Consider the following 16856-nt stretch of genomic DNA (forward strand, 5'->3'; position numbering starts at 1 on the left):
CTACCAACTAAGAAAAGCCCAGGACCCAGTGGATTCCCCCACTTAATTCTTAAGAACTTTGGTCAAGAGCTAAGGCCAATAATTCTTCAATTCTTTAATAAAACTAAGGAGTACTCCCAAAGTCCAAAGTCATTCCTGGAACCTAGCATTACCTTGGTTCCAAAATTAGACAGAAATCTAACCAAAAAAGAACTATAGGGCAATTTCCTTGATGAACATAATCACAAAAGCCCTCAGCAAGATAATGACAAACAGAATGCAACAAATCATCTAAAAGATTAACATTATGACAGTGTAGCCTTCATCCCAGGGGTGCAAGGATGGTTCAACATATGCAAATCAATAAATGTAATATATCACATAAACAGAAACAAGGACAAAAACAAAACTGACAAACTTTAGCTGACCTTATCAAAAAAATGGAAAGAAAAGGTCCAAATCCATGCAATCAAGAATGAAAAGGGCGACATTACAACTAAGAAAAGCCCAGCCAAAGGCTTCACTGCTGAATTCTATAAGACATTTAGAGAGGAATTACTGCCACTATTGTTTAAACTCTTCGATGAAATTAAAAGGGAAGCAATACTCTCAAATTCATTCCTAGAAGCAGGCATCCCCTTGATACCCAAAGCAGAGAAAGACCCAACCAAAAAAGAGAACTATAGGCCAATCTCACTAATGAACATAGATGCAAAAATCCTTAATAAAATACTGGCAACTAGAATGCAGAAGATCATCAAGATGATCATACATCCTGACTAAGTGGAATCATCCCAGGGATACAAGGGATGGTTCAACGTATGCAAATGAATAAATGTAATATACTATATTAATAGAGCCAAGGACAAAAACCATACAATCATCTCAATAGATGCAGAAAAAGCATTCAACAAAATTCAACACACATTCATGATTTTAAAAAACCCTACAAAAATTGGAATAGACATTCGCTGCCTCAATCTGATAAAGGCCATCTATGAAGAACCAACAGCCAATTTCACATTAAATGGTCAAAAACTGAAATCCTTCACACTAAAATCAGGAACAAGACAAGAATGTCCACTATCACTACTCCTGTTCGATATAGTTTTGGAAAACATTAGCCACAGCAATTAGACAAGATAAAGAAACAAAGGGGAGACAGGAAAGGAAGAAGTCAAATTGTCATTATTTGCAGATGACATGATACACTATATAGAAGACCCCAGGAACTCCACCAAAACTCTTCTAGACTTAATAATCAAACTCAGTAAAGTAGCTGGATACAAGGACAACATAAAAAAATCAGTAGCTTTCCTGTACATGAAAAACAGACTCAGAGAGAAGAAATGTGGCAATCAATTCTTTTCACAATAGCATACCAAAAAATTGAAATACTTAGGAATCAACCTAACAAAAAAAATCAAAGACCTCTACTCTGACAACTACAGCACTCTGGAAAAAGAGAATGATGATGATATCAGAAAATGGAAAGACATTCCTTGCTCCTGGGTGGGAAGAATCACCATAGTGAAAATGGCCATACTTCCAAAACTGCTATATAGATTCAAAGCAATCTCAATTGAAATCCCAGTAGCGTACCTCACAGAACTTGAGAAAACAATCCAAAAATTCATTTAGAACAAGAAGAGACCTAGAATAGCAAAAGTAATTCTAGGCAATAAAGACAAGGTAGGGGGCATCACAATCCCCAACTTCAAACTATACTACAAAGCTACTGTGATACACACAGCATGGTACTGGCAAAGAAACAGACCTGAAGATCAGTGGAAGAGATGAGAAGATGAAGAAATAACTCCAGACATACTCAACTACCTCATCTTTGACAGAGGAGCCAAATACCCTCACTAGAGGTAAGATAACCTCTTTAATAAATGGTGCTGGAAAAACTGGGTTTCAACTTGCCAAAGATTAAAACTACACCTATGCCTCTCACCATGTCCTAAACTAAAATAAAAATGGATTAAAGATCTAAATATCAAACAGAAACACTAAACCAGCTGGAAGAGAGGCTAGGTAGAACTCTTGAAGACATTGGTGTAGGAGAAGATTTCATGAACAAAATCTCAGTTTCCCATGAACTAGCACAAACAATCAACAAGTGGGATCTCATCTTATTAAAAAGCTTCTGCACAGCAAGAGAGATGAACAAGTGTGAAGAGACAACTCACAATGTGGGAAAAATTTTCACCAGCTGTTCCTCTGACAAAGGCGTACTATTTAGAATATATAAAAACTTTTAAAAAATCAGACCTCCCAAATTTAAAATTCAATCCAAAAATGGGCATCTGAAATGAACATTTATCAGACAAGAAGTAGAAATAGCAAATAAACGTATCAAAAAATGTTCAAAGCACTAGTCATCTGAGAGTTGCAAATGAAAATGATGATGAGATTCTACCTCACCCCGGAAAGAATGGCTGCTATCATAAAATCAACCAATAACAAATGCTGGTGGGGCTGTGGGGAAATAGGAACACCGTTCCACTGCTGGTGGGAGTACAGACTGGGGCAACCACTGTGGAAATCAGTATGGAGACACCTCAAAGAAGTAGGATTGGAAATCCTGTTTGACCCAGGTATTCCCCTGCTAGGTATCTTCCCAAAATAATTTAAAAAATCATTCCACAGTGATATATGCGCACCCGTGTTCCTAGTGGCACAGTTTGTAATAGCTAAAACTTAGAAACATCCCAATTGCCCATCAACTGGAGACTGAATAAAGAAAATGTGTGTGTGTTTTTAAATAAAATGGAGTACTAGTCAGCCATAAAAAGTAAGAAATGAGAGATATTTATAGCTACATGGATGCACATTGAGAGGATACTCAAGTGAAATAAATAGAACACAAATATAAATACTGAATAGTTTCTCTGGTGTGTGAAACTGAAACTGTAAGTAAGGACTAAAAGGTCTGACAGATAATGAGAAACAGGAAGAAAAGGAGCAAAGGGGAAGGTGGAAGTGGTAGGGGCGGGGAAAAGGAAAGAAGGGAATGGAATTAATATGAGAAAATAAAAAAATGGAAACAAAATCTGTGTAAATAGGGAGGGATGGAGGGGTTGAAGGGAGGGCAGGTAAACGGGGGGAAAAAAAAGAACCAAGAAGATTAGGTAAAGGCGCAAATTTCCAATGATGAATGTCATTATATTGTATACCTAAAATGTATGAATAAAATTTTGAAAAATTTTTGAATGCTTTCAAACAAACAAATGATGTGCGAGATCATAGCTATGCTAATTATTCTGAAATTATAATTACGCATTATATGAATGTGTTAAAATGTCACACTGTATTGCATAAATATGGCAATTTCTATATGTCAATTAAAAATTTTGAAAACATTTTAACAACTGGATGTAACGAAAATTAAAAATTTCATCGTCTCACAGATCACTGGACGGGGCATGGCGAAAAAATGAGAAGCAAGATCTGACACGTAAGGTACAAGGTCCCACTGATGAATGCAACTATACTGTATACTTTAAAAGTACCAATAAACCAAAAAAATAACCAAAAAAAAAAAAAAGATCATTGGAAAGGCTATGCAGCTATGCACGAAATGGAAGAAAACACCTATACCTCATCAATCTGTTAAGAGATTAATATCCAAAATATACAGCAGACTGAAACCCAACCACCAAATATACAGTTCAAATTTAAAGGACTTGACTAGACATTTCTCCAACAAAGACAAGTAAATGACCAATGTGGACAAGAAAAGTCGCTTGACATCACTAATAATTAGGGAAATACAAATCAGAACCACGATGGTCCCACACTACACCATCAGGGTCCAATCAGAAATCAGAACACATTCATTCCACCAGAAGACCAAACAGCCAATGTTGCCGAGGGTGTAGAGCAATCAGAACTCTTGGGCACCAGCAGTGGCAATGTAAAATGCTGCAAGGGGAAAGCAGAATGGAAATTCCTCAAAACATTAAACAGTGACTGTATGACTCAGCAATTCCACTCCTGGGTTCATATTCAAAAGAATTAAAAGCAGGGATCTTAATGCGTGTTTATCTAAGTTCACAGCAGCATTACTCACAACAGTCAAAAAATGTGAACAATCCAAGTGCCCATTAATGAATGGATAAGCAAAATGTAGAACACACAACTGATGAACTCTTAGCCTTAGAAGGGAAGGAAGCTCCGACAGGCTACAAAGTGGGTGAATCTTGTGAGCATTGTGCTAAGTGAAAAACCCAATCACGAGACACGCTGTCCACAATTCCACTTTCATGCAGTACTTAAAGTAGCTGAGTACATAGAGACAGACAGTGCAGGGTGGCTTCCAGGAGCCGAGGGAGACAGAATAGTTGGTGTTCAATGACTTTCAGTTTGTAACACAAAAAAAGTTTAGGAGATGGAGGATGGGCACAAGCAATCAAAGTAATACAAGATTCATCTGCTTTCCAATATCCATTCATACACACGCAGGTAAACAACTTCACCTCAGCTGTCTTCACTTTTCCCTAGAACCTGCGACACGCAGTCAGGCCTGAGTGCGGCATTTCTCCCTTGTGCTCACAGAGGAGGCCAGTTAAGCCTGAGTTCTCTTGTCTCGTGCACACCACATCATGAATGCCCAGTTTATGCTGAACGAATACATTTCTCTAGCATCCCTCCTCCCGCCACAAAAACTTGCTATGTCATTGGTGCCAACAAGTTGGTCTGCCTTAAAACAGCAGCTGGTGGCCAGGTGTGGAGGCTCACACACGTGACCCCAGCACTTGGGAGGCTGAGGCAAGAAGATCGCCAATAGCTGAACTGCGTAGCAAATCCCTGTCTCAAAACAACAAACTAAAACAAAACCCAAAAACCAAAACAGCAGCTGGCCTGAAAAAGGAGACCACAGGGCTAAATGGTACCGGCTTCAGTGTTTTGGGTTGTACAATACAGAGCTGTGGAAAGCAGAGGCGTGTGGAGGGAAGATGGAGGCTGCAAGGACAAGAACAACAAGTCAGGAACAGTCAGGGCTGAGCATGAGGTTTGCTGGTGCTGAATTTGTTTCTCCTGGGATCCTCCTCAGCCAAAAATGCAAGTAGGAGAGAGCAACTAGCTAAGATCAGGCTTATGGAAAATTAACTAGTTCTTACTCGGAGCATCCTACACAAAAGCAATACTGCAGTAACAGTGCCAGCCCTTCTCAGAAGGATTAAATAGTAGCATGCAGGAATCAGTCACCGGCCCTGGTACAGAGAACAGGGTTCAGCGTGTTGACTCTTCCCTCTGCACCAGGCCTCACACCCCATTACCTTACTTCCAACTTGGGCTTGCACTCGGGACTCCCCGGAAAAGGTCAAAATCTGTATTGGAAGATTGTGCTCACCTCCAGTCCTCCATCAGCCCAAAGCTACTTTCCGACACGTTCAGGAACCCGGAAGCCTTGAGTATGGAAGAAGAAATCACCTGGAGAGGACTAAGGCAGAAGCCACACATCAGAAAGGAGTATTCCGGAAACCAGAGAAGAGAGCGTAGAGTTTCCAGTCCAGGCCTTCTGTGGCTTAACTCCCAAGACAATCTCACAGTTCATTCTTGGCACCTGAGGCCAGCAGCCCTGGCTGGGCCTTCTACATGCACATTTCTGCAGCCCTGGAGTAGAAGGTGAGGCCTAGCATCTCCACTGCTTGGGCAGACTGAGTAAGAAAACTGCTCTCACCTGTGACTTGAGGCGCCTCCCAACCCCAGCTCAGCCCAGGCCCAAAGGCTTCTCCAGACTCTCTGAAAGGGGGAGATGGCCTTGAAAGAGAGCGCATAGCACTGAGGTTATGAGACCTGGGTTTCCTCCTTTGGGCAACGTTTTCTTCATCTTGAGCATAGTCTCCCAGGTGCTCGAGGTCTGAGATTTACCAGGTGGAACTGTGGCGAAGAGCCCCAGCCTGTCCTGAGGGAAGACGGCACGGAAAGGGCAGCTGAGGTTGTAAGAGGAGGGCTCTGACCCTAGAGGAAGCTTGTTTCTTCTTTAGGGAGTGGGGTCACAGCCGGCCTCTGATTCTCAAAGGGACCCAAACATAGTAACATCTCCAGTTGTAAACCAGGAGCACTGAAAGAGTGAATTTACAGTGTTGGGAAAGAATTTGGGAAACAAGCTCTCCTACTTTCTCGGTAGAAATGAGAAAGGACACAGTCGCCTTATTCTATTTCCTGTTTCTCTTTAATATATCACCACAAACTTGTAGCTTAAAACAACACAAACTAATTTATTATATTACTTTCACGGGCATCGAAAGACCCAAGTCTTCTGGCTTAGTCACCAGGCTAAAACAAGGTGTGGGCAAGGCTGATTCCTTTGAGAGGCTCCATGAAAAATCAATTCCTTGTTCCTTTATGCTTCTAGCTCAAGGCCACTTCACTCTTCCCATCCACTTTGTCCCGCTCTCTGACTCTGACCTTTCTGCCTTTCTTCTATAGATACTCTCTGATTACATTAGGACCACATGGAAGATCCAGGCTACTTTCCTCGTCCGGAGAATCTTAACATAATCGTATCAACGAGGGCCCTTTCACAACGTAAGCCAACATATTCACAGGTTCCAGGGATTAAGTTATGAACATGGGGGCAGGAGATGCTACTATTCAGCCTACTATACATCATTTGGAAGGGAACCAAATTTTAAATAATGATGCCCTGGAGCCCTGCAACTCCGCTTCTAGAATTTACCTTACAGGTATAACTGTAGACAGGTAGGAAGAGGCATGTTCAGGGTCCTCCATTATATCAGAGTTTACTCTCCTTACATCGGAAAACAACGTGTTCTACTGAAAATCAGCAGAAATATAATTAAATAAGTCAGAAATGTTAGCACATTAGAATACTCTAAAAGCACGAAGTAGTCTAGAAATTATGAAGTATATTACTGTGTACAAATAGGAAAAATTATCCATTTACACTGCAAGGAGACGTGCAGCGTGGGATACAATCTGTATAATGTGATTTCATTTTTAAAAGAATAGAGTCTGCCAAAAAATGTATACATAAGGAAAAGACAAACTTGTATAAATATTTTACTACTAAAATTATTGAGACACCATAAGATTAATACAAATTACCTTTGGCTTCTACCTTTGCAAGAGGTAGCTTGTCAGGCAGACTGCTGAGGTATGCATACATTGTCTTGGTAGGCTTTGTGTATATTTTTGTGGGTATATTGTGTGTAATTTCTGGGTGGCTATCAAATAATTTGTTCATGGTGCTGACTTCTTGGGTGTAGGATAATCGGGGGATTGCATCCTTTGTTTTGTACCCTTTGAACTGTCATTTATTCATTTACCAAAAGTGTGTGACTTTTATGATTTAAAAATATATGATATATCATGTAAAGGTACAAATTCCCAATGGTGAATGTCATCATATCGTATACCTAAAATGTACCAATAAAATGAATGTATAAAAAATATGTGATCCTGTGTTCATCATTTTAAGCATGAAAGTCACAGCGCCGAGGTGAGCTGTAGGAAGCTAGGACCAGGATGCATCAAGAGGAAGCCGGTCCCCGCCCCACAGATTCAACCCCAAGACATCCTCGCCCCCAGCCCTTCCTGATAGAAGAGCTAAGAAAACAGGAAGGTCAACATACAGTGTTGGAGCTTCGGTGCTGAACAGATTTGGTTTTGGGTCCCAGGGCTGCCACCAGCCAGCTGCTGTGGTCTTCGGCAAGACTGTGTACTTCAGTAAACCTCAGGGGAAATTAAGATAGTGCTGTTTACCTCATAAAATCTATGTGATTCTTAAAATAATCCAAATAAGTTCCAGTGTAGTGTATAATGCTTGATGACTTGTGGTTATTATTAATAATAGAGAAGGCTTAGGATTTAGAGAGAGTTTGACAAGCATGAGGCAATGGGTCATCAGCTTGGGGGCACCAGGATTAATGTAACGTTGGCCTCCCAAGGAACCCTGGTGTCCCAGGAGAGATAGTCAATAACTACCATACAAAATAAGCGTATAAATATAGGAGGGTGGTAATATCAGAATTTATGTTTCCCTTAGGAGTGGGTATTCTAAAGTTTAAAATAGTCTGCTCAAGATTTCGTTGGGCCATTCAGAAGGCTGGAAAAGAATCTTATTTGGGTGCTAGTTACAAGAGTGTATGATCCACCTGTAAAAATCCACTGATCTTCAGGTTTGACATTTGTTACTATTCTCTATGAGGTTCCACCTCCATAGAAATGTCCTACCTTTTAAAAATAGCATATTTTCCCCTTTGGACAAAGCCAGGGGTCAGCAAACTGCTCCTCCGGAATTCAGTGGGAAGTGCTCTTTTGGAGGCAAGTGTTGGCTTTGTACCAGATGCTTAAAGGGATTTGGGGCTCCTAAAAAAGTTAAAAGCAAGGCCCTTCACTAAAATGAGGACCCCTGCCTGGATTTGACTAAATCCCTGAGGACTCTACAGTCCAGGCTTTCTGAGAGTGGCAGACAGAAGACAGAGAGGCACAAACGTTTGCAGGGCAGGTCACAAAACAAATATAGAAGTGGGGCTAGGGATTTAGCGCCTGCCTGGCAAGCACAAGGCCCTGAGTTCCATCCCCAGTACTGGAAAAACAACCAACCAAACAAACAAAGCAGTAGGTACACTGCAGTGGGGGAGCAGAATGCAGATAATTATCACCAGTTGATCTTTAGCTCAACTACAAAAAAGGTGTGGCTTTTTTTTTGACCCAGCCTCAGTGTGAGGTCTACCCCTAGAGGCTGTCCCTCCAGCTCCCCAGGCTGGTGGCGCAGTGTCGCCTCTCAGCAGCTGTGCAGGTCCTCTGTGAAGGTGGGGATGTTTACCTGACTGCCTCACCTGACTAGCTGTGAGGAAATTTTCACCCACATTCTGGATTCCTTTGGGGTCGCCCACGTGCAAACCAGAATTTCCTGTGTGACCGTGTTGGCAGGAAATTAATGGACAGCCACCGGGAAGCCAGGAAACTGCCCAACTGAGTACAGCTAGAGAATAGAAAAGGCATCTTCTAAACTCAGGTTGTTTCCTGCTTTAACCACTCTTCTACACTGCATCTCAGCAATGAATTTGTGAATAAGGCTTCTGTTACAGAAGCATACACCACCAGGCAACCCACGTAGGCTTTCTAGCCTCTAACTGCCTCATGTGCATACACAGAAAGAATCTGTTCTCCTCTAGCTACTGTTCTGCCAAATGGGTATTACATGGTGGGGGGGGGGGATTCCATGACCAGTTGAGCTTGGAATAATCTAGGTTAAGCCAAAGCAGTCAGGACCTTTCAGCGCCTCTAATATGCTTATTGCAACAGGAATCTCTAAGAGAGGACGTGAGGCTGTAGCATTCCCTAGGCTTACTGCAGTGATGGCGAGCCTTTGAGACAGTGAGTGCCTAAACTGCCACCCAAAGCCCTCAAAGTGCAGACACTGCCCAGGTCGGCACTGTTATCTGATGCTCGGGCAACGTCGGGGCAACTTGGCTTGCGAGTAGACAGAGAGGGCTAGGTGTGCCAGCTGCAGCACGCATGCCATTGGTTCGCCAACACCACTTTCTTGAGCACAGAATACTGTGGTGTCCCATGGGACACAGGTTGGGAAACATTCATCAAAGAAGTTTATTTGCAGGAAAAAAAGATAGGTTTTTTTCCTGAGATTAAACAGAATTCGCTTCCTTTTTCTTAGGTTCTTCCACCTGCCAGGAAGAAAGGTACTTGTATAACTCCTTCAGCCTCATAGATACTTTCCTTGGTGCACTTATCATGGAGAGGAGGAAAGAGAATTTATTTGTTGAGCACCAACTCTGCTATCATGACTTAAATGGTCTCTCGTTATTCTCAAAGAGCCCTTTGGAGCAGATTTTATTGTAAGGAGGCGGTGTGATGTTACAGATGAAAATGCTCCCTCTGTGGTCAAATAAACATGGGTTTGCGTCTTAACTTGCTCCTCCTCCCCCAGCCTTTAAGTTTTTTCTCTTTTCTTTTGAGACAGCACCTTGCCAAGTCACCCAGGCTGGCCTCAAACTTGCCTCTCTCCTGCCTCAGCCTCCCAGAGTGCCAGGATTTCAGGCGTGTGCCACCTTTTGATAGCTATAGCTTTGGGAACTTGGGCAGCCACTTAACTTCTCTGTGCCCCAGTTTCCTCTTTTGTCAAATGGACAGGAGGATGCCTCCTTAATAAGGTCACCCTGAGGATTTGCTGATACAATGCAGGAGAAATGCTTACAGAGATTCAGCACGTAGCAAGTACTGACTAGAAGGTAACTTTATTATTATTACCATTATCATTATTATCCTTATTTTCCAGATAAGACAGCCAAGGCCCAGAAAGGATCCATAGCTTGCCTAAGGTTACACAGCTATTATGAGTGGTTGAAGTGAGACCATACACAACTGCAAGGCTACTCCTTCTCCCCAGAGTCCCTGAAGCAGGCTGAGCCTATTTTATTTGAGCTTCCAAAGCAAACACCTCACCAGGACCACACCACATGTCACGTTACCCTGGAGTGAGCAGGAATTTCTCTCTGCGACTCTGACCACTTAACCCATGCCGGAGTGCTCACGTCCCCTCAGCAACGGCACTGTGTCCTGTGTCCCAGGGCCTTGATAAATGGGCCTACAGGTGTCCCTTCATCAGACTCTCCGTTCAGGAAGGTCTCAGGCCGTTCTTCTGAACTAGCTCTGCAGACGTGTCCCCTGACCGCACAGGCCAGTACACATGTATGCCACTCAGCCCCCACTGGCAGTCAGCCTAGGGCTTACATGAGTGTGGGGTCTCAGCTACTGCTGAGCGGGGAGGACAGAGGGAAACACAAGGGAGGCCCCAATGGTCAAGTTTCCAGGCTTCTGCCCTGAAGCAACAGAACCTGCCACTCTTGGTTTGTGTGTTGTCCATCCAGATAATCTTACCTGTGGACAAATCTCACTAGGACCCCACAAAAGAAGAGGGCTTTAAAGACTAGTGATCTAGTTCCTCACTGTCACTCAACTTACTGGGGAAACTGAGACCAGATGGGAAGGAGCTGTCTCAGGCCCCAGTGCATTAGTAGCGGAACAGAGACTAGAGCTCATATCCTGGTTTTTTTTTGACCAGCCTCTCAAACGTCAGAAGCTGAGATGGGCTCATGACAGACTAGTTAAAAAGGGAAAACAGAGCCTAAGTGTTTTGCTCATGTTCAAGTTCACAGGCTTCGCCCTGGCCGTGTTCAGAACTCCCTGTTCCCAAATGACAAGTGCTGCAGGTCCGAACAGGCCCAGGCGCCAGCGTCACTGTGATCTCTCCATCCCTACCCCGAGGTTGTCAGTGACTCAGCGGGGAACAGAGAAGTCAGGGCAGCCATTGCTTGGAGAACCTGCCCAAATCCCAGTAGCTGAACTACTCGTGCCTGTGTGATCTTCACCAAGCCACTGACCTCAGAGTTTCAGCTGCAAAATTAGGGTCACTTCAGGTACTTCAAAGTTACCATGAAGCTCAGGTACCAGGAGGTACCCTAATGACATCCTAATGAGATGAGAAGAAATAGACATAAAACACCTGCAACACAAAAGTTGCGCAACGAGTAATAATACTTTATATCCGTATTGCTACTTTAATACTAGCTGGGTTTCAGTATGACCTGATGATCTTCTCCGTAACCTAAGCCATCAGATTCTCAAGCAAGGCGGTGCCTCCACATCTGGGGCTCAGAGTAAGCTCTGTCCTATGCAGTAATTTGGAGCTCTTCCTCCCACAGGCAGATGTTGCCCTAAATGCAACTGATCAGCCTGTGAAGAGCGACCAAGAAACTGGCTCTTGAGTCGCCTGCTGGGATTCATCGCAGCTCAATTATTTAATCAGAAATGAGTGACTTAACCTTCCTAAGCATTGGTTTTCTCGTCTCTGAAATGGAAATTGTAGCAGCACCCGACTCACAGCCTTCTTTCTCAGTTCACAGTCTTGTAAGAATTCAGTAGGAAGCTTAGTTTACTGGCTCATCCTTAAACAGCGGTACATGCCAGGCTCAGTGGTGCATTCCAGCAATCCCAGGGATTGGGGAGGCTGAGGCCAAAGGGTCAAATTCAAGGTTAACCTGGGCAACTCAGCAAGACCCTATCTCAAAATAAAGACGAAAAAGGACTAGGAATATAGCTCAGGGGTGGCCCACTTGCCTAAGCTCCCCAGTATTGTAGGAAAAATTAAAAATGATTTTAAAATTAACTTATAATTTGCCCTCAAATTAGCTCTTTCAGCCCAGAAAGAAAGGATAAGAGATAAAAGTGCTAGATTGAATTTCAGGTGACTTTCAGTGAGGTGCTGAGTCTGTCACAAATTAGGTAATGTAAGGCATGATTTAGCCTAGGCATGGGCCTCAGTTTCTCCATTTGCAAACCAAGAGATGTGAAGAAACCTTTCCAGCACTGTTAATGAAAGCAAATGGAGCAACACAGAACTCACCATGGTTTCTGCAGGGCCCCCATCTCCACAGAAGCCCTGCACACACCAAGGAAGACCAGAAGGGTCCAGGAAAGGTTCCGGCCTCACCAAACCAGGGCTTCTGTTAACAGGACTGCTCCAGGGACGCACAAGCCCAGTTTATGACTTTGTCCCTATCACTGTGTCTGACCCCCGGGAAGTCACTTTACCTCTCCGAGCCTCAGTTTCTTCTGTAAAATGTCACTTCAGATGGTGCCCAGATTGTATTGAGCACAGGAGGAACACGTGCAAGCCCACCGAGGAAGAGCTCAGTAACAGCACTGTTCAGTCATCGAGACTGAGGCCAGTGGCGCGTGGAACCCCATGGCTGAGCAGAGTGCTCTTATGAGAGACAGAGAGATAGACCAAGAACATGTGTCCCTTCTGAGCATACTTCTGAGCATACTTCTGATGACAGTGGAGCTCTCTGTGAGGACAGCAGCCATTCTGGGGACACACCCGGAAAGTGTGGCCCAGCTTCTGCATCCTGATGGTCCAGATTCCCTTGATTCCTCATCATCCTGCTGGAGGTGGCAGGATCTGTCCTTCCCCACCCTGCTCAGAAGACCGGCTCTGCAGAGCTGTAACGAACAGTGTGTGTAAAGCAGTGTGTGGGATCGAAGGGCACCTGGGGTTTGAGTCTTGGTTTCTCAGCTCGCAGGCCGGTGTCTCGTTCTTCTGCCTCCACATCTGGAGGATGGAGATAGATAATAACAGACCCTGCTTCCTGGGGTGGTTGACAAAGTTGAGTGATCGCGTATAAGACTCAGAGCGACCCTAAATAAACAACATTATCATCGCTCATGTCTCTGCTGCAGAGAATAACAGAGCTGGTCTGGGGTCTTGGTCAGGGACCTGACTGGAGACCTGACTGCTATCTGTGACCTGCCACTTGGTCACTTTCCTTCTCTTCTTCCCCTGTGACAGCACTACGCAGTAGAAACACAACGGGAGCCACGTACATAATTTTAAATATATAGTAGCCACTTTTACAAAAGTGAAAAGAAACAGGGTAACAGGGAAATGGATTTAATAACACATTTTACTTGGCCCAGTATAACCAAAATATTATCATTTCAGCATGTAATCAATATCTAGAAACCATGGAGATAGTTCACATTCTTTTTTTCCTTATCAAGCCTTTGAAATCTGGGCGGTCCTCAATCCAGGGTGATTTTGCCAATTACCTACAGATGTTTTTAGTCGTCCAAACCAGTGGGCAATGGGAGGAAATAGACTTACGTTCCTGGCAATTTCAGAGTAGAGGCCAAGGGAGCTGCAGAGGGTCCTGCAATGCGCAGGCCAGAGAGACCCCTGCCTACGTCAGAGGCTGATCCAGTACGACACGCTGGTGGAGCTGTCTTACATCGATAAGCCTCTTATCCAGGGCTCAGGAATGACATGTGGCTACTTTTTGGGGTCCTGCAACTTTTTTTGGGGTACCAGAGATTGAATTCAGGACCTTGTGCTTGCAAGGCAGGTGGCAGAACCACTGAGCTAAATCCCCGGCCCTCTGCAACTCTTCAACACAAAACATTGGACATGAACTTCAAAAGTCATGTTTTAGAAACTTGGATTTTGGCGAATTTGTTGTCCTGCTCATCCTGAAGGTCCAGCTGGTTGGTTCACCAGAGCCCCCGGCTGGCTAAGGACAGGGCCCATCTGTCCCTGGCTGGGCAGACCCTTCCAAAGCCCCCGCCCTACCCAGGGAGACTAAGCCTGGGACAGACAGTGAACCCTGTTGTTCTTTTCTGGGGAGACAAAGCTACAATCCCTGCTACCTGCCTGACAGGGCCATTGTGGCTGGAGGAGAAAAGGGCTTTGTCAGGACAGCAGCCGAGGAGACTGGGTTCAATAGGGCTCTTTATGTCTGCCCTGGTGAGAGGCCCCATGGCAGCCTGGGAGGGCCCAGCCCCCTCCTGGAGCAGATGGGGAGCCTGGGGCCCAGAGAGGGTCCAGCCCCGCTACCTCCTACCACTGCCCTGCAACCCCTATTCACCTGTGTCTGAACAGCCCTGTCTCAAAGCACAGGGTGAACTCAGTTCCTCAAGATGACCACTGGCCAGGACCCAGAAGCTTGGTGTCTCTTCAAATCACAAACACAGATAAAGAGAACGTATTCAAGAACACTCATGTGCACCTGTCTTTCAAGAGCTGGGCACAGCCCTGGGAACCGCAACCCCAAGCATCTGCCTTTCGTGACTTACAAAGGTCAAGACACGAAATGGAGCCACTAGATTCTGTGTGTTCTCACCACAAGAATCCTCCTCTGCCACCTCCACACACCCCCACCAGAGGTGGCTGTGAAATAGGCGAATGTGTGAATCAACTTGACTGTGCTAAGTAAACCTCTCACGGTGTAGACCATTGCACTGGGGATCTTTAACATACTCAATTTCCATTTGTCAATAATACCTCAACAAAGCTGGAAAAACAAACAAACAGAAAGTCAAGTCCTAGGGAAACGTTTACTCTAAATCTCTGGTCCTAGGTTCTCGGAACAAAGCAATCGAGCTGAATGTGGTGCCAATCCAAGGGCTGCACCAATGCCATCATCAGAGCAGACAGTTTTATAGCACAAGGAGGATTTGTGCTGCCAAAATGCTTAGGTAAGAGAAAAAAAAAAATAGGTCAATTCTCTTGTCAAAGCCTCCCTTTCAGGTAGCAGAGATATATGTATGTTTCCATAACAGAGGATCATTTCCCTCTAGAGCTGATCATCCAGTTTCTTGCCAACCTGCGATCTAATTCAGAAAGGACTTGAAAGCATTTGCCTCCCTTTCTGCAGCTCTCCAAAATATAGGCCAGAGCGGGATTAAGACTCTTGGATGCGGGTGTGTTCTGTTTGCGATGCCTGCAGCTACGCTTTCTCCCCTGGGTTCTGCCCTGCCTCCCATACCCCTACCCCGTGACACCTCACACACTGAAAGGGGCCGGAGGGGGCTGTGTCATTTGATAGACGAGGAACCTGACCCCTATGGAAAATAAGCGACTTGTTTACAGTAGTCCACAAAGGGAGACAAAGTCACATGCGGGGAGAAGCCATCCTTTGCGACCTGGCTAGGTGACCACCAGCGTGGGTGGGGGGCGACTGCAGGGATGCTAAGGGCAGCGTAAGCCCATGGGAAGCTAACACAACTTTACCTCCTACAGGACGCTGGTGACCAACACTGCCTGAACCAATCCCTGCTTTCTCAGCATCCTCACACCCTCCAGGCCCAGGAGCAGAAGTTCATTTCAGACTAAACTGCCAGGTGGCTTAGTGTGGCGGCTGACAGCGGGCATCATATCCCAGCATTTTAACTTCCCAGTTGGGGTCCGAGACTACGGACTTGATCCCCCCCCCCCCCGCCTCGGTTTCCTCTCTGTGAGCAATTAAGGTTTGGACCTCACAGAGTCACGAAGATCACGTGAACTGAAGTTCTCAGCCCTGAGAACGCTCCCTGGCCCACAAAGAGCACTACCTAGGGGTTTTGACAGCCCGTCTGTGTTCTTCTAACTTGTTTTTACTGTCACCCACAGGAGCAAAAATACTTCTTCGCAAGCATGCGTGCATATGCATACAAATTTATTCAACCTTACAGAGAAATAATTTACATACTTTCATTATATTTATATACTTTAGTAGTTTGGCAAGTATTGATAGCTGAATGGTTTATCTTATTCTATCTTTCCCGTTACTGTGTGAAGCTCTTGGGGAGAAAGTAATTTGACTTTGTTTTTGTTTTTTTTTTGAGACAGGGTCTTGCTATGTAGCTCAGGGTGGCCTTGAACTCACCTTTTTCCCTGAAAATAATCAGCCTTGAAAGCTAAAGATCTAACCTGCTGCCGGGTCAGCCCGTCCTGGCCCTCCCCTCCTTCACTGCCCTCTTGCTCTGTGGCTGCTCTGTAAGACAGGCGAGGCAGGGAAAGTCTGATGGGCCACACGTTTGATCTCTAGTTTCCAAGGCCGATTATTTTCCCTTTAGGTCTTATTTTTGGGGAAGCGGGGTATGTAGCCCTGACTGGCCTTGAACACTCGAAATCCTCCTGCCTCAGCTTCCTCAGTGTTAGGATGAGGTGTTCACCACCGCACCCAGCAGCCGGACTCATTTTGGTCTCCAATCACTGCATTTCTGTTCATTCCATTGACCAGTCTCCTACCATCCTTTCACTCCCGTAAACGTATTCCGCACACTGTCAGGCTCTCACTATGCTGCGGTTACCTACTTAATGCCCAGCACAGATCGGACTTCTGTGATGAATCAGTGAAAAAGGCAGAGCAGGGAGAAGGGCGGGAAGAAATCCGGTTCTCCAACTCCCAACTCCGGGGCCATTCCAGCCCCTGCGTTGCCCCTTCCACCTGGGCGGGAAGGTTGCTCCCTTTCTCTCTGCCGTCCGGGCGGGCCACCAACAGGATGATCCGGACCGGGTGCTGGCGTCCGGGAGGGCGGGCCGGGGACCGCCCCTTCGCCTC

General features: G+C 45.0%; 1 protein-coding gene across 1 annotated transcript in view; it reads left to right on the plus strand.

Moving 5' to 3' along the window:
- The first annotated feature begins 12383 nt into the window (after window positions 1-12383).
- The window catches only part of Nipal4 (NIPA like domain containing 4), an 18494-nt gene continuing 14021 nt past the window's right edge, over window positions 12384-16856 (plus strand). Inside the window, exons 1-3 of the mRNA XM_033761767.1 lie at window positions 12384-12672; window positions 14892-15009; window positions 16584-16728. Of these exons, the coding sequence (XP_033617658.1) occupies window positions 12384-12672; window positions 14892-15009; window positions 16584-16728 (552 nt within the window). The remainder of the gene's footprint in view (window positions 12673-14891; window positions 15010-16583; window positions 16729-16856) is intronic.

The sequence above is a fragment of the Fukomys damarensis genome, unplaced genomic scaffold (assembly GCF_012274545.1).
Source record: "Fukomys damarensis isolate Sample0158 unplaced genomic scaffold, DMR_v1.0_HiC HiC_scaffold_9, whole genome shotgun sequence".
Lineage (NCBI taxonomy): Eukaryota > Metazoa > Chordata > Mammalia > Rodentia > Bathyergidae > Fukomys > Fukomys damarensis.